This window comes from Erigeron canadensis, chromosome 3 (assembly GCF_010389155.1).
Source record: "Erigeron canadensis isolate Cc75 chromosome 3, C_canadensis_v1, whole genome shotgun sequence".
Taxonomy (NCBI): domain Eukaryota; kingdom Viridiplantae; phylum Streptophyta; class Magnoliopsida; order Asterales; family Asteraceae; genus Erigeron; species Erigeron canadensis.
In genome coordinates, this window is record NC_057763.1 from 18,589,582 (window position 1) to 18,611,352 (window position 21,771).

The 21,771-nt window shown below is 35.0% G+C and overlaps 3 protein-coding genes and 1 long non-coding RNA gene across 5 annotated transcripts; 1 reads left to right on the top strand and 3 right to left on the bottom strand.

Moving 5' to 3' along the window:
* Positions 1 to 324: 324 nt before the first annotated feature.
* LOC122592997 (DNA replication licensing factor MCM5) lies at positions 325 to 5,272 on the top strand. Its single transcript, XM_043765328.1, has 18 exons — positions 325 to 649; positions 1,393 to 1,536; positions 1,669 to 1,848; positions 1,936 to 2,034; positions 2,133 to 2,269; positions 2,363 to 2,465; positions 2,780 to 2,914; positions 2,992 to 3,069; positions 3,174 to 3,278; positions 3,369 to 3,460; positions 3,537 to 3,669; positions 3,760 to 3,855; positions 3,988 to 4,076; positions 4,182 to 4,272; positions 4,421 to 4,530; positions 4,649 to 4,778; positions 4,861 to 4,965; positions 5,052 to 5,272. Exons 1-18 carry the CDS (start codon positions 362 to 364, stop codon positions 5,133 to 5,135), a joined length of 2,199 nt encoding a protein of 732 aa, XP_043621263.1. The 5' UTR covers positions 325 to 361; the 3' UTR covers positions 5,136 to 5,272.
* A 1,159-nt stretch (positions 5,273 to 6,431) lies between these two features.
* On the bottom strand, positions 6,432 to 9,236 carry LOC122593998. The gene is made up of 3 exons (XM_043766470.1): positions 8,730 to 9,236; positions 7,287 to 8,649; positions 6,432 to 7,192 (listed from the first exon to the last, which is right to left on the bottom strand). Exons 2-3 carry the CDS (start codon positions 8,173 to 8,175, stop codon positions 6,735 to 6,737), a joined length of 1,347 nt encoding a protein of 448 aa, XP_043622405.1. The 5' UTR covers positions 8,176 to 8,649; positions 8,730 to 9,236; the 3' UTR covers positions 6,432 to 6,734.
* A 2,573-nt stretch (positions 9,237 to 11,809) lies between these two features.
* On the bottom strand, positions 11,810 to 14,438 carry LOC122594533. The gene is made up of 9 exons (XR_006323028.1): positions 14,393 to 14,438; positions 13,964 to 14,010; positions 13,769 to 13,833; positions 13,587 to 13,682; positions 13,284 to 13,330; positions 13,166 to 13,206; positions 12,850 to 12,957; positions 12,505 to 12,556; positions 11,810 to 12,173 (listed from the first exon to the last, which is right to left on the bottom strand). It is a non-coding gene; the product is annotated as an uncharacterized LOC122594533 (long non-coding RNA).
* Positions 14,439 to 15,358: 920 nt separating this feature from the next.
* On the bottom strand, positions 15,359 to 20,752 carry LOC122593754 (WD repeat-containing protein 76-like). 2 transcript variants are annotated; one of them, XM_043766201.1, is made up of 6 exons: positions 20,522 to 20,752; positions 18,803 to 19,376; positions 18,049 to 18,455; positions 17,171 to 17,269; positions 16,493 to 16,706; positions 15,359 to 15,806 (listed from the first exon to the last, which is right to left on the bottom strand). In XM_043766201.1, the coding sequence occupies exons 1-5, from the start codon at positions 20,641 to 20,643 to the stop codon at positions 16,496 to 16,498; spliced, it is 1,413 nt and encodes a 470-aa protein (XP_043622136.1). In that variant the 5' UTR covers positions 20,644 to 20,752; the 3' UTR covers positions 15,359 to 15,806; positions 16,493 to 16,495. The 2 variants fall into 2 exon arrangements, with proteins under 2 accessions (XP_043622136.1, XP_043622135.1); XM_043766200.1 differs by lacking the exon at positions 15,359 to 15,806 and adding an exon at positions 16,080 to 16,403.
* Positions 20,753 to 21,771: the final 1,019 nt, after the last annotated feature.

Sequence of the window (21,771 nt, forward strand, 5' to 3'; positions counted from 1 at the left end):
CTGTACAATTAAGTAAAAAGCTATTGTTGAATTTATCAAAACTTGTAACACCTTCGTTAATCTCGGATCTCAACTCCCAATTTTGATCCTCATATAAAATTTTCTATTCTCCAAAATTGTACACAAACAAATTACTGTAGTATTCTGTGCTACATAATTTAGGGGCATAATTGTCCAACCAGTTGAAGGAAGTTCACTGCACCCTACCACACAAAATCCCTCCATCCATCATATTTCCCGCCATCTCTTCCCGCCAAAAAAAAAGAAGACAAAACCCGCGGGAACACATAAACACACACCGCAAACACCATCGCCGCACACACACAAACACAAACACACTCACACAGAGAGAAGAAGAAAAATGTCAGGGTGGGATGAAGGAGCGGTATTCTACAGCGACCAAGCACAGTTCCCTCACGGCGGCAGCGAGGCGGAGCAGGCGGCGAGTCGGCACACGGTGCTGGTGAAGCTGAAAGAGTTTATCAGAAACTTCGCTCGGCAAAATGAACCAAATGTGTTTCCGTACAGAGAAAGCCTTATTGAAAACCCTAAATTCCTTTTGGTTAATTTATCAGATCTCCTCTCTTATGATAAAGATCAAGATCTTCGCGATTTGCTCCGTAAAAACCCTTCCGATTACCTCCCTCTGGTATATTATTCTTCTTATTATATTGTTTTTCTATTTTTAGACTATATATATATACATATGATTTTGGGGCAAAATATCTAAGATTTATATGCTGATGCTTTTAATTTTAATTGGGAGTAATTATTTTCTTTATTATGTGCTGATAAATGTTTGATTAGTTACCTACATGTTTAGTTTAATTAGATATAGGGGCTAGTAATTTTTTTCATTTCAAATAGTTTATAAAAGATGTTTAGATATAGGGGCTAGATATAGGAATTACATTTGACACTTTGATGTTTTCAAAACCACTATGCCCCTCAATAACTGAAAGTTAGGTCAAAATCTAGCAGTCATAGGGGAAACCCTGACATCCGAACCAATTACCATTAAGGGCAGTCACTCGGTAGAAAGCATGAAACGGGTTATAAACTGATCATGACCCTTGAAACTCAGCAGAAAGCTCAAACCAAGAATTTCGACTACACAATCATATCAAACGGTGCCAAGGCGAGATGTAGGAACGGTTGATGGGGCAAATAGTTTTGATGTGGGTTTTAGGTAGTTATTTGTTGATACATGTAACTACTTTAGTAATTATTTAACGTAATTATCTATGATCGGTTGGTCTCTTGTTTACATTATACAAAACAATTTAAGCATAGCATAAGGTTTGAATTCATTTGTATCATACACATATTATCAGTTTTATTTTATAGTTATGGTACACTTGATATTCACTTTATCGACGTTGGTATTGTTAGTTTGAAACTGCTGCGGCAGAGGTTAATGCAAGTTTGAAATCAAGAGTTGCTGGAGACGCGGGTAAATTGGAGGAACCACAAATAGGAGAGGTTCAGATTTTGTTGACATCTGATGAGGACCCTGTATCAATGAGATCTCTTGGGGTTGGTATCTTACTGTTTTTTTATACTTTTATAGCCTTTTCTTAACTTTATTTGCTTTTAGGTTACTTTGATTTTGATTGTAACTTGATTTTGTTGAAATGTTTTTTTTTTTGTTTTTGTTTAATCATATAGGCACAATACATATCTAAACTGGTTAAGATATCTGGGATTACTATTGCTGCATCACGTACAAAGGCCAAAGCCACTTATGTGCATTTGATTTGCAAGAACTGTAAAGAAACGAAGGTGGTTCCTTGCCGCCCTGGGCTAGGTGGAGCAATTGTGCCAAGATCATGCCCGCATGTACCACAGGTGATTATATTCCCTAGCTCATTGACGTATCTTATTTGATCTTTGCTTCTTTTTATCTGGCATATAATTGCATATAATATCATGCAGGCGGGTGAAACGCCTTGCCCCATTGATCCATGGCTTGTAGTTCCAGATAAAAGCAAGTATGTTGATCAGCAGACTTTGAAACTTCAAGAGAACCCTGAAGTAAGAGTGTGATCTGATGAAGTTTATTAGTACAATTTACTGCTGAAGTTCCCATACTAAAATAACTATTTGGACGTTTTATTTGTTGTAAATTCAAGGATGTTCCAACAGGAGAGCTACCAAGGAACATGCTTCTATCCGTTGACCGACATCTTGTGCAAACAATTGTGCCTGGTACAAGACTGACTATAATGGGCATTTACAGCATATTTCAAGCGGCCAAGTCATCCACATCGTGAGTTTTTTTATGTCATAAGTTCTGAATTAAGATATAACTTTTCATACATTTGAAGAGTTGCTGAACCTGATTCTCATCTGATTTGACTAGTCACAAAGGAGCAGTTGCAGTTAGACAACCATATATAAGAGTTGTTGGAATAGAAGAAACAAATGAAGCTACTCGTGGTCCTGCCAGTTTCTCAACAGAAGAGGTAATCTATTCAGCTTATCACATACTTTGTAAGATGCAAGCTAGGCATCTACAGTTTGTAATTAAAAAAATAAAATAAGAAAGTCGTTGACTATTATTAGATGTCAGTTAGTGTAGTCATCAGTGCTTGTTTATACATGGAGTGTTTCAACACAAGTGATTTGAGCAGCCTTATCAATCACAACATACTGAGTAGACTAATTATCTCAAAAGGCTTTGCATTGGTTTTCATTCTATAATTAGTGTGGAGATACGCATTCAATTGATCTGGTCTTGGCTGTGCTGACTAACTGGTTACCTTTACTATGTTTTCAGATAGAAGAATTCAAAAAGTTTGCATCAGAAGGCAATGTATATGAAAACATATGCTCTAAGGTTGCCCCATCTATATTTGGCCATGAAAACGTAAAAAAAGCTGTTGCTTGTCTATTGTTTGGAGGATCAAGGAAGGTATAATCTCAATTTTATTCTTGAATTATGTTGGCCTTGCTTAATTATCTGGTGGCTTGCTTTCTCTGTTTGTTCAGACTTTGCCTGATGGTGTGAAATTAAGAGGTGATATTAATGTTTTGCTCTTAGGAGACCCATCCACTGCAAAATCCCAGGTCAACTTAAACTCTCAGTGATCCCGTAATGTGAAAGCCTTTTAGCTGCTCAATATGGTGGTCATTAACAAGAATTGTTTTTTTTTTCTTTTTAATCTGTGTAGTTCCTGAAATTTGTGGAGAAGACAGCTCCTGTAGCAGTATATACTTCTGGAAAAGGATCATCTGCTGCCGGGCTAACGGCTTCTGTTATTCGCGATAACAGCACTGTAAGCTGTTATGCTTGATACTCTTAAAAAAATTTTTTGATCAGGTGTCCCCTATCCTGCAATACTAATATAATTTTTTATATGATTCAGCGTGAATTTTATCTGGAGGGAGGAGCCATGGTGTTGGCTGATGGGGGTGTTGTTTGTATAGATGAATTTGACAAAATGAGGCCAGAGGACAGGTTAGGTTAAATCAGTTTATTTTCTTCTTTTGGCATTGTCCTTAAAATTCTGACATGTTTGCAACTGCGTAATTAGGGTTGCTATACATGAAGCCATGGAACAGCAAACAATATCGATTGCTAAAGCTGGTATAACAACTGTTCTCAACTCTAGAACTTCTGTGCTTGCAGCTGCAAACCCTCCATCAGGACGATATGATGATCTCAAGGTACATACAGTTTCGTTTTCATTATGACCCCCTGTTCATGCCTTTTTAATGTCATTTTTTATTTTGACTAGAAGCATTTCTACATTGCAGACTGCCCAAGATAACATTGATTTGCAGACTACAATTCTTTCAAGATTTGATCTGATCTTCATTGTGAAAGATGTTAGGATGTTCAGCCAAGACAAGGTAATTAACTGTATATTACACACATTTGGAAGCCTTGCACCATGAATCTGTAACTAGAAACGTTTCAAAGTCAGGTTTGTTGAGCTTCGAGTGCATCTAAATCTTGAGCAACATTTTGTTTTGCTTATGCAGATTATTGCCAGTCATATCATTAGTCTCCATGCATCTGCTAATGCAGCCACTGATGTTAGGGATGTCAAAGAAGATAATTGGCTTAAAAGGTCTGCAATATATGAAAATATGGATGGTTGTAGTAATTAATTGTTTTTATGTAAGTTATAGTTTGTTCTATGGTTAAGACTTAAACCAAAATTTCTTCGCTGCAGGTATATTCAGTACTGTCGGACCATGAGTCAACCTCGCCTATCAGATTCTGCAGCCAAGACGTTGCAGGAGAGTTATGTTAAAATTAGACAGGTATGACTATGATGGATACTGGATCACGTATGGAGTCTGTTAGAGTTTGTTTTTAAAACTGACATCGTTACAAATACCATTTATTATCATTCTTTCTTTGTATTTTATGCAATATTTATGTAACACTTGATGTTCGTACCTTACATAGGATATGAGGCGACAGGCAAATGAAACCGGAGAATCAACTGCTGTACCAATAACTGTAAGACAGCTGGAAGCTATAGTAAGGTTGAGCGAGTCACTAGCAAAGATGAGACTGTAAGTCATTAATCAGCCATAGTCATCATGTTCTGTATTTACTGCTTTTATGGTCACCTATCTCTAGTTTGCATGATTTCTAGTGACCCTCTGTTTTTTTTTTTTTCATTTGATTTAGGTCCAATGTTGCAAATGATAACGATGTTAAGGAAGCTATTAATCTTTTCAACAATTCCACCATGGATGCAGCAAAGTCTGGACTAAACCAACATATTAATCTTACTCCTGAGATGGCAAATGAAATTAAGGTTCGATTCTCCCTTGGCTCGCTTTTGATTTTCATTATACCGGTGGTGGAAGTATATATTATCTTGTTTCTTGTGTGTACAGCAAGCAGAATTCCAGATAAAGAGAAGAATGGGAATAGGAAGCCATTTATCAGAGAGAAGACTGATTGATGATCTCACCAGGACGGGCAAACTCAATGAATCAATAGTAAGATTTTATTATAAAATAATGCAAGGCTATTCCTGCGAGTGTATACTGTTTTTAAGATATTGGTTTTTCTTTTGTTTCGACAGATCCGAAGAGCATTGATAATTATGCATCAGAGAGACGAAGTCGAGTACAAAAGAGAAAGGCGTGTCATTATCCGGAAAGCTTGAAAAATCTGTTTATTTAGCAAGTTACTACAAGAAACTATTGTAACTTAGTTTTCAAAAGCTTTGATTGATGACAAATATGTGCTTGAACCTATAGCAGCAACGGCTATATGGTAATCGTTGTAACTGCATTTAACCTCTTTTTTTGTGTTTAAATTGTTAAGTTATAGTCCCGTTGCTATCTTTTATTTGGTGCTACACACTACTATGAGGCTAACGGTAGGTTCTTTCTAGGCCCCGACTTAAATTGGCTAGACAATAAAGAGATATCATAACAATGGTCAATGAATGGCGATGGCTCATATAGAAAAAGATAGGGATAAGTGCGTAGAAATGCAATGAACTAATCATGTAAAGTTATTGTGAGCACAAATTCTAGGGGAGCTTTATTGTATTTATGAAACTTGAGGTTATAGTTATAGTAACACCCAAAATGGATTTTCCTTATGTGGAGCCGGTGACACATCCACGTCGGCTACCCACTCCATATATACCCCAAAATTCCCTTCTTTTCCTCATTACTTTATTTTCCCTCTCTTTTCCTTCTATTTTCCCACTCTTCCCTCCCTCTACCTCTTCCCCTTTCCCGCTCCCACCTGCCGCCATGGACCATCCATGGTCGTCTTCATCTGCAACAAATAGACCAAGTCGCTACGTTTTCTGCCATTGTGGAGAGAAGATGAAAATTATGACTTCATGGACAAGTGGAAACCCTGGGAGGAGATTTGTTCGTTGCCCCCATGTAAGTGATTGAACTTGAGTATAAATTTAGGGTTTTTTGATATGAATATAATCAGGTTTATTTCAATTTAATAAATTTAGGGTTTTTTTAATATGAATAAAATATGTGTTTCCCACATATTTGCTAGGTAAAATCCCGATTGTGTACTATCTTCCGATTCATCGACGAGGAACTCCCATCTCAGTACTACAAAGATCTTATTTTCGATCTTCGCTCAGAGACCCAAAACAAGTTGAATTATGTCATGGTGGATGAAGATGAAGTGTCATATGTAAAGCCAAATTACAATTTGTATGAAAAATGTGGTTATGTTATGTTTGGATTTATGGCTATGTTTTCCATTATTATCATTTTAGTTTTGGTCAATTAATCAGTTGTAATTCCTAAAAGTGGTTTGGTTTTGTTGTAATGCTTTAAGCATTGTAATGTTTGGTTGTATGGTTATGTTTGGTCAATTAAGAAGTTGTGTTTCTACTTGGTAATTATATTTGTTTTTGCGTACACACATATAATACAACTTGTTTATACTACAAGACAATATAAGTGCAGTCATGAAATACTAGACATAACTTAACATATTTTCATATTACCAAATCTTAAGTTGTCCAAAGTATTGTTTAACCACAATACACAAAAAGAGGATTACATAGCAAGGGCACCACTGTTACGCCCACCTAGATATGGTAATAGCTTAAGTCAAGGTACATGCACCATCCTAACATACCAAAACAGTTACCATTGTTACATACATACATACCAAAGCAGTTTGTTAGCTAAATAGACAAAAGTAAAGTTACATGAAATGCTAACAAACTGCACAAAAGATAAGTTATATTGTTCAACATCCAAACACTTAATGTTCATAATTCAAGAGTGATTGGTTGATCAGGGGTCAGGCCTAGTCCAGATTCCAGTCTCTTGGCAAGCTTCTTCCCCAAAATCCTCTGGCTTGGAATCCTTCTCTTCAATGGCAAACTTGGTTTCTTGGGTGTTGTTTTCTTGTTAGACTTTGCATTCACTGACTCTTGAGTCCCCAATTGACCTGCAGGTTCTTCAATTCTAACTGGTGTAGACAATGCTCCTTTTGGTTCCATTTTTTTCCTAATTGCTGACCATGACACTCTTTCCTCAGGTTCTACATGCCTTGGTTTATTGCTGACCATTGTACCAGATGAACCCATCCCACAACTTAGCCAGCTCAAAGTCCTTCCAAATGCAACCCTGTGACCTCCCTTTGGCATACCCAATGACCCCTTGCCCTTACCAATGGTAGGTTTTGGCATGGGTTTAGGCTGTCTTTTGTCACCAACATCCATATCTATCCAATAAACAAAACATTGGTACACTTGTAAAACTTGGACAGACAAAACAAAATGCATTATGTAAAATAACTTTTAATTGTAAATTTTTACCTAATGATTCATGTGTCGGGAATCTGAACCTTTCTTTGGTCACTCCAAATCTTTTGCCTGGACTAAGTTGAGTTGGAAATTCCATGGTAGCCTTTCCTTTGGATTTTGGATCAATTGTTTGTACATTACTTGGTTGACTATCCTCAAACAGCCTTTTCTTGACACTTGACCCTTGGCTATTTAGTGGTGAGAACCTCACTGGTTCTTTAAATGCATCATTGCTAGGTACATGACTTTTAGCAGAAACAGTTGGTCCTTGACTTTTAGCAGAAACAGTTGGTCCTTGACTCTGAACAGAAATGGGTGGTCTTTGACTAGATTGAGCATTGGCCATAACAACTTCACTTGGTCTTTGACTAGCTTGAGCACCACTAGAAACAGCTTGTGATTGTTCAAGTTTTCTCTTTGGTGGCCTACCCTTTGGTTTCTTCACAACTGGTATTGTTTTCTTTTGATTACAAGTTTTTACATTGTGTCCCTTTTGTAAACAGTTTAAGCATTTCATCTCCACCCCATGCTTTACCCTTGACCCACAAACCCTTGGCTCATGTGCCGCCCTTTGTCTTTTTTTCTTAGGTCTACCAGGCATGGTTCTAGGCCTTTGTGGCAATGGTACAATTGCATTAGGGAATGAAATCCAAGTATCCATCCCTCCAACAGGATTAAGATAAAACTGATAGGCCAAATCAAACTGTACTTTCCTAAACCAAATAGCCACAAACTCTTCAGGGTCCTTATTCATCTTGTAAATGGCTTGCATGGCATGGACACAAGGTATCCCACTCAACTCCCACAATCTACAATCACATGTACCCATATCCATATCCACAGAGTATGCATACCTATTATTTCTAACCTCAAACTTGTTTCCACCAGCCTGAATACACATCCAATCTGACCTTTGACTCTTAATGACATCTAGTTTCTTTCTAATGGCTGGACAAACTTCATGTTCCCATTTTGAACTTTTTTCCCTAATGCTTTATAACCTTATCATCAAGATGACCCTTAAAGACTCTAAAAGTGTGATTATAGGTTTGTTTCTTACCTTAACCAAGACAGAGTTCCAGCATTCTGAATATCCATTTTCAACTGCTTCACAACAATTGTCAGTTCCAAAGAAGGCTCTGCTCCATGACTTTGGATTTCTTTCCATCAAATATTTGAAAGCATTTGGATTTGCATTCTTGATTTCCTTCATAACTGCATCAAATTGGGTTGGGTAGCTAGCCTTTGCAGCTCTCCAGAACAAGTGCCTGAATTCAACTCCACTGTATGTCTTCCTGAAATTTTCATAGATATGTCTAGCACACTGCTTGTGCTCAGCTTTTGGCATTACTTCCTTCACAGCTTCAACAAATCCCTATAAAGAAAGCATTGTTACATGAAGTGATAAATGTTAGAAGATAAAGTAAGATACAACAAATTAAGAAAGTGTAATACCTTGTGCTGATCTGACATTAGAGTAAGAAACTGTCTACCCAGGGCTTCCAGATCATTGCTCAACAATGTCAAGAACCAAATCCAGTTGTCCTTATTCTCCACATTCACCACTGCCCATGCTATTGGAAATATTTGATTGTTCCCATCTCTCCCTACAGCAGTTAGCAACTCACCTTGGCATGAAGACTTCAAGAAACACCCATCTAAGGCTACTACCCTTCTGCAACCCCTTTTGAACCCTTGTTTAAGATCTTGCAGACAGACATAAAACCTATCAAAGTAACTCTTGCCATCAGGATTAGTGGTTGTGCATAATTGTACAGTGGACCCAGGGTTAGTTCTTAGCAGTGCATCACCATAGGGTCTGAGCAAAGCATAATGCTCCTCAAGTGATCTCTCATACTCATTCAAAGCCCAAGCCCTTGCTCTTTTAACTTGTTGCTGGGTTACAAAGCACTTATACTTTTTCATCACCAACTCTTGAAGAACATTAAACTTAATATCAGGTTGCTGCCTAATTCTATCTACAAAGTGCCTGCCTATCCATTTGTAGTTGATTAAAGTACCAAATTTGAAATTCCTGGCACAAGTGTGCTCATCGTCATACTTCTTAACCTGGAAAGACCTTTCAGAATGCATCCATGAAGAAACCAACCTCCATTTACAAGTCTTTTTTGGTGGTTGGTATCTCTTGTTCTTCTTTTGTTTACCCTTATCAGGATCTTGAAGCCTGGGTGGCCTGACACCACATCTTGCTACAATGTATTTCTTGGATGTTCTTTCATACCACAATGAGTAGCCATTAGCCAATGCATAGTAGGACAAGCATTCTTTGAGTTTTTCAGGATTCTCATATCTCTCTCCAATCTAAAATACATAAGTACAATCATACATTACAAATCCAATATAGAGTTGTCATCAAAATAAAGTTATATTTGGTAATTATGTAATAGTATATCAAAAAAATTACCTTTGGTGCCTTTAGTCTCCAATATGTGTCCTTGTCATGAATTAGAAACTCATTCTGTTGAGTTTCAGGTGGTTCTAATGGATCAACCCACTCATTTTGTTCATCTCCTTTCAATGCCTTCATAAGTGCAGCCATAAAGTCATCATGCTCTTCATGTATAACTGACCTTCCATCTCCCTTAGCAGGGTGGTCAGAACCACCAAGTTTTGGTAGGTGCTTCATTGTTGGTATTTTAGCTATAGGATTACCCCTTCTGACTTCCATAAGTTCATCTTCCCCCTCACTCAAATGATCTAATGAAGCAACAGAGTCTGCATCCTCACTATCACTAGGTTGATACTCTTCATCTTCACTGTCACTCCAATCTGAATTTGGTTCAAAGTTCCCATCTTTGGGTACTCCACTACATTGCCCAACTTCTGGTGTCCTAAAAACCTCTTGGTTGTCATCTGGATCACCTTGGTTTTCTCCTGCACCACCTTGGTTTTCAACTACCTGGTCACCTTGGTTTTCAACTACTTGGTCACCTTGGTTTTCATCTACTTGGGCACCTTGGTTTTCATCAACATGTTCATCTAAATGGTCATCTAATGGTTCATGATCAGACTTAGAATCCTGTACCAACTCAACTTGTTCTAAATGTTCTGGAGGTTCAGGGTCATCCTCATGCTCAAGAGGTACATTGTTTATTATTTGAGATAAGTCAATTAAGAAGTGATCAACATAAACATGCATGGTACCATAAGCCTCACCCACATCATAAAATACATCAAGATCATGTTCTGTTCCTAGCATCATAATGGTACCAAAATCATCTGGTGTTAGAAGATAGTACACACCTGTCACAAGAGTGGCTATTTCAGCCTCTATGTAACTCATGAATTCTGCTAAATGTTTCTTTGGAATTTGCAGTTGTTTGAGTTCCCCACCTTCATAACGATTAACTCTTCCACCCTCCAAGAACAAGAAAGCACCATCATGGTGCAACGCCACTTGAAATCTCCTTACTCGATTCATGTCTACAAAATACCAAAAAAACTATTTTGAAAAATATAATCGGAAAAATAACTGTTAACAAGTAATAATAAATATTTTAGTGTAATATTTGGGGGGAAAAAAGTATAAACAACAAAAAGTGACCAAGTATATACTGGATTTCACGTAAATTTAAAGGTTTAAACTTTAACCCTAAAAATTAAAAATTTAGGGTTTTCAACGGTAAATTAATCGGAAAAAAACGATTTTTAAATAATGATTTACACGTTAATCAAATACTTGGGTGAAAACCAGTACAAACAACAAAATGTGACCAAGTATAAATAGGATTTCACCTAAATATACAGATTTGTACTTTTACCCAAAAAAATTAATTATTAGGGTTTTCTACAGTAAAACAGTCGAAAAGATGACGAATACTTGATTTTTCTGAGATGAAAAAGTACCTTCGTTTGACGATGGCGTTGTTTCAGATCATCGCTTGGACTGGAATTCAGTTTTTTTGCTGTTGGGAGAGCTTTAGATCGAGTGTGTGTAACTGTGTGTGAAAGTGTGTGTGAATGTGTGTGTGAATGTGTGTTAGTATGTGTTTTCAACTGCTTTTTTTTGTTTATATATACAACTAACTTTATTAAAAAAAATTTATTTCAAAAAACTCCAGCCTGAGATGCCACGTTATCAGTCAAATAATTGAAATGTAAGTTTATTACCGGCTAACTTTTCCGCCGGTCACTTTTGCATGTTATAGTACTCGTGAACAAGTTTCATGAATACAATAAAGCTCCTCTAGAGTTCGTGCTCACAATAACTTTTCATGATTAGTTAATTGCATATCTACGCACTTATCCCAAAAAGATATGCGTAACTTTAACTTTTTCTATAATTTAAAATCTATTTAGACTTTTGCCAAACATACCCTATGACCAAATTTTTGAGAGAAGTCTAAATAGATTTTAAATTATAAAGTGTTATTTAACTTTTCCACATTAAAAACTAGATTTTTATCCCGCGAAAAACGCGGGTAAGTTTAATAAAATCATTTATAGTTATTTTGGTAATAATTAAGTAAGATCATTACATGTAAGATAATGTATTTGAAATATACAATTACATGTCATGTAAAACAAATTTATAAATAAAATAGTTTGAGAAATAAATGACATATTACAAATCTTATAAAATGACCTTAAAATTCAAAAATCAAAAAGGTACAATCTAAATGCTTGAGCTCAACTCCATATATTCTCACGAACATGTTTTCATCTCATGGCAGATTGCTGATTTTGGATTAGAGTCCTAATTAATACCTTAACTACTTCAAAATCTCCAAAATAATGTAGGTTGTCAAATGTGACTTCCCATCTTGATCTTAATGTATAATGGTTCACTTTGACCATTACCCAACCCAGCCAAATCAACCAGCTTTAGTATATGGCTTGTCAACTTTTTTACCTTCCATCAGCCCGCTATCTTAGAACCTGAAACATTTTTTTTAACTCACTGAGTGTAGAGACGATTTGGTGTATGGGTTGTCCACTTTTTTATTTTCAATTAGCCCCATGACTTGTGGATATCTAGATAAACAGCTTGACCTCTATTCGAAATTGGAACATGTCGTTCCAATATAACTAAGAAAAAACCATCCAAACATAAAATGCATTTTGGTCATATATTTTTTTGGGTATCTCGAGCTGCATAATGGTATTTTAAAAGAAATAACATATCAGTTGCTTACATAAATAGAAGACGAATATATTTGAAAATTCTTATAGAAAACTTATATCTGATTGTGTATAGAAAGTATATTACCTTCTCTTTTAAGTGCTTGATTCTTTCTTTCAGAAATTCTCTCAAACTTTCTCTGCAACACATAAATGGAAAATATTTGAAAATGCTTATAGAAAACCTACATTTGATTGCCAATAGACACTTCACCAGGTTATGGCTTGTCTCCATCATTACAAACTTTACATATGCAATCCAGCCCACCCAGTCATATATCATTTAGCTACTAAACATAAGTAAAAATCAGTGTTTGTCCACTCGAACAATGTCTACAGCTGCATTAATCTCGTATATTCACCATACGATTACATATGCTAATATAGATGAATTCATGGATTGTTACTCACTTAATTTCCTCATTAACTATACCTCGATCCGTATACATCTATTGATTGCCTCTCAATCAGTCCTGGCATGAACTACAACTCGAGCCTCCTGTAAGCCTTCACCATATGTTTCATTTAACAAGAGCTTTTCCTGCAAAATAAACAAACCCAACAATGAATTGGCTTTAAACTAAAATCAAAATAGCTTGGTGTTTCAAGTGAACAGCTACAACAAATAAGGATCATGAGCAATTTGTACATGTATCGAACCCGACACGACAATCTCTAAACCTGAATCCCAAATGTAATGGAGAAAACTTAAAGAGCAAATAAATAAATATCATAGTATCAAGCTTTACCCCTTTGTGACCTCCAATGGGCTTGTCAATGGAGTCCACATCTGCATTAATTTCAAACATGAGAAGAATTATAAACTTAAAAGCCCAATAATAATATCTTTCCTTTGGAACCATTTACCTTTAAACAAACCATAAACTCTTGAGACCTTGCTTTCTCAACCATACCTATCAAAATAGAACATGAGTAAGGCTCAGAAGTGAAAGTCGACCAGTTTCATTATTCATTATTTTATTTCTCAGTCATCCCTATCTACAACTAATCCATCATCACCCTTTCAACAGTAATTCATTATTCATACCCCTTTTATTTTAGATCTGAGAATTAATACAAGATTGTAAGCCATCTAAAAAAACATGTATACATACATATCTGTATCTATATCTATAGTTGCATATGTATATAATATATAAACATATATACCTGCATTTGTTCATAGTTAGTATGATTTTTCTTTCTTTCATCATCATCATCATTTTTCAAAACACGTACCGTTGAAATGTAAGTTCCACAGGCTACCTGAAATGCATATTACTTCTGGAAAATTAAAAACCCAAAAACAGAGTTGCATTATGTCAACTTGAAATGTAAGTTCCTCAGGCTACCTCTTATGCCATTCACTTCCCAATCCGTGGATAAATATTTAGCACACCATATAATCCTTTTCTCACTTAATTTTTTAACGATGATTAGTATCCATTACATGTTCCAAAATATGAAAAATATTGTATATTAGAATACATCAAACTACAAATAATGTTGAATATATGAATGAAACAATAATATATGAATATTGTTACCTTGTCATCTCAAGAACCCAAATTAGTGTTTAGGAATATTTCATCACCTATAAAGCTCTTCACAATTAGTGGTTTGATCGCTTTTCTAACAATTTCAAACAAAAACTATCAATATGCAATGAGGGTTATCAAAGTCCAAATATTCATTGAAGCATTTTATCAAACACTTGATATTCATATACAAATCGGAAATTTTTTAAGAAGATGACCTATATCAAACCTACAAAATTCTTAGAGGAAATCAACAAAGAAAGAAGCCAGTTTATATTTGCAACTTAAAAACACATCATATCATCATCCTTTATAATTGCATCATACCATCAAACCTACAAAAATATTACGATTATAAATTCCTGGAAAATAGGTCCCATCAAAACTAAAAAAGCTTCACCTTTTCCCAATATAATTCAGAAATCAAATAAAACTCACCTTCGTTTACATGAGGTCATGAAGAAACGATCTTAGAAAATATGTCTTGAATCATGATATTATCTGTATAACAAAAGAAAAATGGAAGAAAAAAATTTAGAAGTAAACAATCTAATCAACAGGGTTGATTGAGCCTTTATAAACACATCCAAATCCATCTTTTCGAAATCAAAACCTAAAAATCACACCATAATCTTGTAATTTCAAATTTCAGAAACAAAATAGTCTTAATCATCGCACCTTTTTTCAAACCAAAACATAATCTTCATCAACACCTGTTGTGTAACCTTACAAATATTAACACAACAAAATCATAACAAAGATGTTATTGATACATGATACCAGAAAAAACAAAACAAAAAAGCAATACAAAAACCTTGTAATCAATACGATTATACCTTGCCTTTGTAGTCATTGGCCATAAGAATATTGATAGATTTGAAATTTGAAGAGTGAGATTTAAGAGATTTTGTTTATAAAATCAGATTTAGGAAGAAAATTGTATGGGAGAAGCCTCTCCTCTCTCTATCCTGTCCTATATATATATATATATATTTTTACAAAGCCATTGTTTTCAATTTTAAAATTCAAAAATCAATCCCCCTTATCCCGCCCAGTCCACCTCCACATACATTCTTAACACCTTCCCACACACTAAAAACACCATAAAATACCTACAACTTGACATCATACTTCCTATGTAGACCGGGTCTTTGGTTGACACGTGAAGCTTATGATGTCACTCGAGTTGTCTCCTTTAGTATGAAAAGGGAGATACAACTAAATAAAAAGTGTCCACAAATGATTGATTTTCAAACCATAACATATCGAATTCGATTACACACTATACTTTAGCAAACACGTACACTACAGTGTACGTCAATGATTTATTTTTGGTATAACGGACGGAAAACCCCGGGTGACTTTTAATAACAACCCAAAATCATTGAAGTATAAGTAGTGCGACAGTATAACACTAGTTCATACATGGGACAACTCCCATATATGTGAAACAAGAAATAACCATATCAAATAACAACCCTAAGACCTAGTCTATCAATGCAGATACATGATAGACAAACAGAAAAACGAAATTAGCTATCTAGTCTCCATTCTTAAAAAGGCAATCTCCTTGGATTTCCCAAAGTTGGAGCAAAGAGACAACTCGAGCAATTTTCTTGAACTTCAAACCCATAAGCTTGGCAAAAGTAGCGTTCAGAATCGTCTTGCCCAGCACATCAGGAGGTCGAGCATAGTTGCGGAACATTCTATTATTACGCTCCTGCCAAACAAGGTATGCAACCGCTGTGCCACCAGTAGTCTTCAAATAACATTGATCAATAACTTGGACTTAGCATGCGGGAGGAGCTCATCCATAATAGCTCCACCGTGTATGTCAATGATTTATGAATATCTGAACACAATTGAAAATTTTGTTCATGTACATAACACTTTGTTTTACATTTAAATCCTTAATTTCACCAACAATAATAATTTATATTTTTATTTGATACATTTTTGAATGTTCGAATTCATTTTATTACATTTATTTGTTTTAGAGTTTTAAATTAAAGAACGAATTTGTATTCGATCCGCACCCACTCCAGATTAAAAGCCATTCTTTTATTGTTTGAACATAGCAATTTACTTTTTGGACTATATGCACATTCACTGAACATAGCAAACATTGGACAATTATAGCATTCACATAATGACATAATGTTAAATACAAAGCTCGAAATTGACTTCATTCTCAATGGAGGAAGCTCGGATAGAAACTAATACAAACACATTATAGCTTAGATTTATGTAACGCCTAAAACCAAACGATCTCCTACGGATTCAAGAAAAATAGGCTGTGTAAAATCAAAAAGACACTATGTTACAGTGTTGATCAAGTCACTACAGAAAACAAGCCATTTCGTGTAATTTTAGCATGAGCTCCCAGATATAAGCCTGGCCTCCATTCGTCGCCCCTTCAACCATTCTAGGCTTCAGGGAATGATGGTCACTAAGAATAATACGTAACGAAAAGTCAAAAAGATATGTTATAGGTTTCTCAAGTCACTATAGAAAACAAGCCATTAAAGGTTGGTTTACCGGCTATGTGCTCCAGATATAAACCTGGCCTCCACTTGTCGCCCCTGCAAGCATCCCAGGCTTCAATGGATGAGCATCAAAACGACATGGGATTGCAGTCATATGAGGGCTATCAAGAGTAGTAACAAGTCTCCTCTCTTCTGCAGAAATAATATCAACTCCTCTTCTCATGTTTCCCACATATATATGTGAGTCATCCCACCCCCATACACCTCTACATTTGAAACAAAAATTAAAACCACGATTAAATGATGGACAAAGATATATGAAACCAATTTCCCATATAGGGTTAAACAGAAAATAAAGACCACATTTACTACTAAAAGAACACATTTTGAGATTGTATAAATAAAACCGAATACAACACATAGCCAGAACATATTGCTAGCCTAATGAACACTTTTAGGTTACCGAGATGGACCTTGCTGGTAGCTTAATCACTTCTAAATGATATCGCGAGAAGAATGCTTTAAACTTTTAATATACTGAAAGGTCAGAGCTTAAAATGTGAACTTAATAAAAGAGCTTTTTTGAGTAAAAGGGGTTTTACCCTGGTTAGCTTTATATATATATCAAAACATTACAAAGCAGGTGTATTGACAGAGTGTCAACATGACAGTATGAAGCATGCAAAAGCAACAGCCACTGACTAGTGACTGATAACATAGAGAAGCTTACTTGAATGTAGAAAGCCATCTGCCTGTCTGATTGTTGTGGTTTATCATGAATTCATCATCATAATTGGCCCCACTTAGCACTCCAATCTTGTCATCAAGACTAGATGAAAACATTACAAGAGAGAAACAATTGAGTAACATCAACTTTAAATGTGTAAGATCAGAGAACAAGCTCTCTGAAGCAGTATCGCTTAATATGATCCACAAAAAATAAACAATGTAAAGCAATGAAATAAGTTGAGTGTCAACATATTATGATTGACATATCTTTCTGCTTAGTGTCATGAAAATAAGTCCTGCTTCACCTACTGATTTCAACTTTAATAAAAGTTGGCCGCTCAAAATTCATTTTACAATCAGTTATGTCATAAATGTATCAGTAGTAAGATCTCAACTACAAAGTAAAAATATTAATTAACCGACAAAGATTTACATATATTACAAAAGAAATGGTGTTACAGACTTACGGGTCACTTTCAAGCACAAGGGTCACACACCTATTGTCGATTTTCTTCTTTTATATAAATAAAAAAGGGTTACGAAAAAAATTACTTGTATATAGACTTACTTGATGAGATAATAATCTTATTGATCAAACAAGAAAGCTATTGAATGTGTATCTTTAAGCATAAAAATAAACGTGAGGCAAAGGTGTGATTAGCTTTTTCCATCTCCCCCAAAATGACATATTTCATATATATGAATTAAAATGGCCACCTATATCTAAATTAAAACTTAACCACCGCGGCAGACTATCTAGCATGAATATTGAGATATATCCACCACTTTCTTGTAACCTACTACAGATAAAGAAATACAAGCATTCACAAAGTTAATTGCCAATACAATTATATAAACTCCAAAAGGTAGATATAATACCTTGTTGTAGCAAGATGGCTTCCAGAAGGAGAGAAGTAGGCAGACTGTACAGCCCTCTCACAGGTAACCATCTTAAGAGAGTTGGGCTTGCTCTTACCAAGTTTTCTTAAATCCCAAATGCACACAGTTCTATCTGTTGAACTTGTAGCCATCATATTAACATTTTCTGGATTAAAATCTATTGTATTAATCCTAGTCTCATGCAGCTCCCATGAAAATGATGTCTTCCCGGACCTCTCATCCCAGCAACGAACTACTCCATGACCCTCACCAAAAAACAAAGAGTTAACATCGTCAAGTCGTTGAAACATAGAAAATATTGCATGTTCACTGGAGTATGCCAAATCAAACATCTCCTTTTCAATATCTAATGAGCGAACTTGACCATCGTAACAGCTTGTAATTATCTGGATTGTGTAACATAAATATGTGTCAGTAATTAAACACAGAAAAAAAATATACGGTAACCTGAATACAAAACATTAGCCCCCTAAGTTTAAGTACGCTTGTTGCAAGTATTAGAGAATCTTGTTCCAGTCCATCCTTGTATAAACATATTTCTATAACTTTATTTAACAAAATGGAATAACTTTATTTAACTATGCCAGGATTATTTATATTCAGTTCATAATAACATTCATTAAAAAATGAAAAACAGCTTCCTAAATTACAAGGCAAACAGTAATTAAGATATTTAAAAGGTTATTAAACTATATTCAGGAAATAAACTTAATGCACCATGTATCATATGTACCTTGTTCAATGAAAATGGTTGAATAACTATTGCTGAAACAGGTGCCGGATGAGGATGATACATGTAAATCCCATCACCATCTTTATCTTCTGAATCCACGTTCCAAAACCCTACATCTCCAAATTTATTCCCAACAACAACAATATTCATATAAGTCGATGGGAAGAGCTTAACACTCAATATCCTATTTGGCACAACACGAGCAACATTCTCCGGTGCCAACTTCATCGAATCCAAATCAACCGAAGCCGTGACCCTATACTTCTTCCCACAATCACCATCTTTCAATCTAGACTCCTTACAAACACTCGAAATCTTACTGACAAGTGCCTCGTCTGATTCAGAGCTAGTTTTGGCATCTCTCATACTAATTGGAATCAACTCTCGTGGAGACTTGTTAGGGATAACGTGTGATTTTAGGTTTGATAATTTCTTAGGTGTTTCAGAAAAATCATCTTTTAAACCTGCCAAATCAGGAGCTTTTCCTTGAGTTCTTAAAGATCTACGAATTACAATTGGGGTTTCAGATTTCACTTTCTTCGCTGGACTAACTTTGTATGATTTTGTCTCTGCCCTGTTCAAATTAACGCCTAGATTTATTAATTTAACATATTCAAAGTGAAATGCATGTGTGTGTATGTGTGATGTATAATATATACAGAGGTTAGTTGGGTTAAACAAACTATTTTGAGAGGGAAAAATGTCGCACTTGCGCATCATATTTTGGGCGCAATGATACACATTCTGACAATCACAAAAAAAAATAAATAAAAATGCCACGTATCATTATCTATTATCCTTTACATCTAATTTCCATGATTATTGAACTAAAAAGATCTATATGCAAAGGGAGCATTATGGTAAGTTAACACAAAAAGGACACGATTCATGAGAAGGCCCTAAAACTACACCAAATCCAGGTTGTGCAACATAAAATGATAAAATCATCATAAAAATCGGTTTTCATTCAACATGTTGTTTTCATCACATTCTTTTTGGGTGCATCACATCACAAAATGATGTACACCAAAAGAAAGACACAAACTTTAGGCGGGGAGTTTGTTAAGAAAATTGGTTTTAGTTGTTACATTCGCTTCAGTTAGGAGTTAATGATACGACATAACAAATTTTCCGCCTTTCAATTCTATCTTTGAACCTTAAATTCACAAATAGATTAACAGATTTCAATTGTGAATTCTGGAATTAGACCTTATAAAAAAAAAGGGTAATTGGATCCCATGTACCATCTGGTACCCACTAATCTCCCAGCCAGGATAGTGTCCAGGTGATTCTCAACCACTTAATGATCTCTGGTTATCTCAAGTTTGCTTTTGGCAAGACTCAGAATCCCCCTAAAAGTGGCGGCTGGTGGCCATGGGCTATTACCCGGTGGTTAAAAAAATGAAAATCAGTAAATGGAATTAGACCTTATTTGAATAAATGCGATGCTAATTCCAAACTTTGAGCAAAACCCTAAATCATAAAAAAAAAAAAAAAAGTTTTGTCATAGAATTATCCTTCTCTATTTATAAAAAGATTTAAATATATTTGATTAGTAATCATATTAAGCTTAATTAATAATAAAATTACAAAACTTCAATAATAAGTGATAATAATAATAATTAAAGTGATTGAGCAAAAATCATCATATACGAGTAATATATTGTAGATGTAATATATATATATATATATAGAAAGAGAGAGAGAGATGATTAGGACCTTTGGCGCTTGGAGGCGGAAAGATCGGAAAGTTTGGATTTGATGTTGAGAGAAGCGAGCAGTTGCTCATTGCGTTTGATGTTTTCGAGTCGTTTCTGTTCGTATTCCGTTGCTTTCTTCATTTTTCTACTTGTACACACAGATAGAGATTGGGGGAACTACTGAACAAGAAGAAATGGAGAAGAACGGCGGCGGAAATTTGGGGAAATTAGCGGGAAAAAACCTATTCGGGTTACAATCTAACCGGGTCAAGTTTACTCTTTTTATTTGTTATTTTGGCGGCATATTTATTACTCCCTCCGTCCCATTTTAATTGTACAATTTTGACCGGTCAAATCTTTTTCTTCCGACTTTAACCGTAAATATCTTTGTTTGTGTTATATATTAGTTGATGAAAGTTATATCAATAAAAAGTACATGTAAAACTCAATCAATTCATATATGTTATATCAAGTGTTATATATTACAAACAAAAATATTTACGGTCAAAGTTGAAAGAAAAAGACTCAAAAAGTCAAAATAGAACACTTAATATGGGACGAAGGGAGTATATTTTTACTATTAATTTCAATTCGCCCCCTTTATTTTCTTGCAAAATATCCATTTTTATTGGCTAAAAGTTAACTTAGTTAATTGTAAATTTATTTTTACGAATGATTTATTTATTTAATTACTTTTTGAAATGCGATGATGTAAAACGTTAGCATCAATTGAGACCTATAATTTTTCTATTTCAGATAGATGAAATTTTTTTTTTTTTCAAATTTGTATAAACCTTACCAATCTCTTACCATTACCGACACATAGTAGCGTCAGACAAATTGAGAAATTACTAAATCGTCGTTGCATTGCGTAAATATAATGTTAGTTACTAATAATAAAGCATCATAGGAGTGGCCCATTAGCTTATACAGTGGGGTTTTAAGTCCCATGGTAAATACTGTCACTTTTTAACAACAGATGTTTGATAGAGATTGCTTAATGATGGTTGGTGAACTTTGGTCACTGGCCTAATCTTTAAGATTGATTTTGCATAAACATAAAGTTTTACTGCATTTTGCAAGCAATACAATGGCTGGTTTTGGACAAAACTTCATCAACAAGGTTCTCTTGTCTGGTGCGCAACAAGTAATAAAAAAAATGTGTAATCACTAAATCAAATGGGTCGTAAAATCGATCACTTTATGATAAGACGAATCTAGCAAACATCAAAATCATCATGCTCATATGTTCCAAAGATCTTTAAGAAT

Bases quoted from the DNA above. Each gene is read 5' to 3' on its own strand.
- LOC122592997 (XM_043765328.1), top strand. From the start codon at position 362: ATGTCAGGGTGGGATGAAGGAGCGGTATTCTACAGCGACCAAGCACAG. The intron at 1,537-1,668 runs GTTGGTATCTTA...TTAATCATATAG, and splicing joins TATCAATGAGATCTCTTGGG to GCACAATACATATCTAAACT. The intron at 4,531-4,648 runs GTAAGTCATTAA...CATTTGATTTAG, and splicing joins TCACTAGCAAAGATGAGACT to GTCCAATGTTGCAAATGATA.
- LOC122593998 (XM_043766470.1), bottom strand. From the start codon at position 8,175: ATGTGTATTCAGGCTGGTGGAAACAAGTTTGAGGTTAGAAATAATAGG. The intron at 7,193-7,286 runs GTAAAAATTTAC...TTTATTGGATAG, and splicing joins CCCGACACATGAATCATTAG to ATATGGATGTTGGTGACAAA.
- LOC122593754 (XM_043766201.1), bottom strand. From the start codon at position 20,643: ATGAAGAAAGCAACGGAATACGAACAGAAACGACTCGAAAACATCAAA. The intron at 19,377-20,521 runs GTCCTAATCATC...TAATTTGAACAG, and splicing joins TCCGCCTCCAAGCGCCAAAG to GGCAGAGACAAAATCATACA. The intron at 18,456-18,802 runs GTACATATGATA...TACACAATCCAG, and splicing joins AACCATTTTCATTGAACAAG to ATAATTACAAGCTGTTACGA.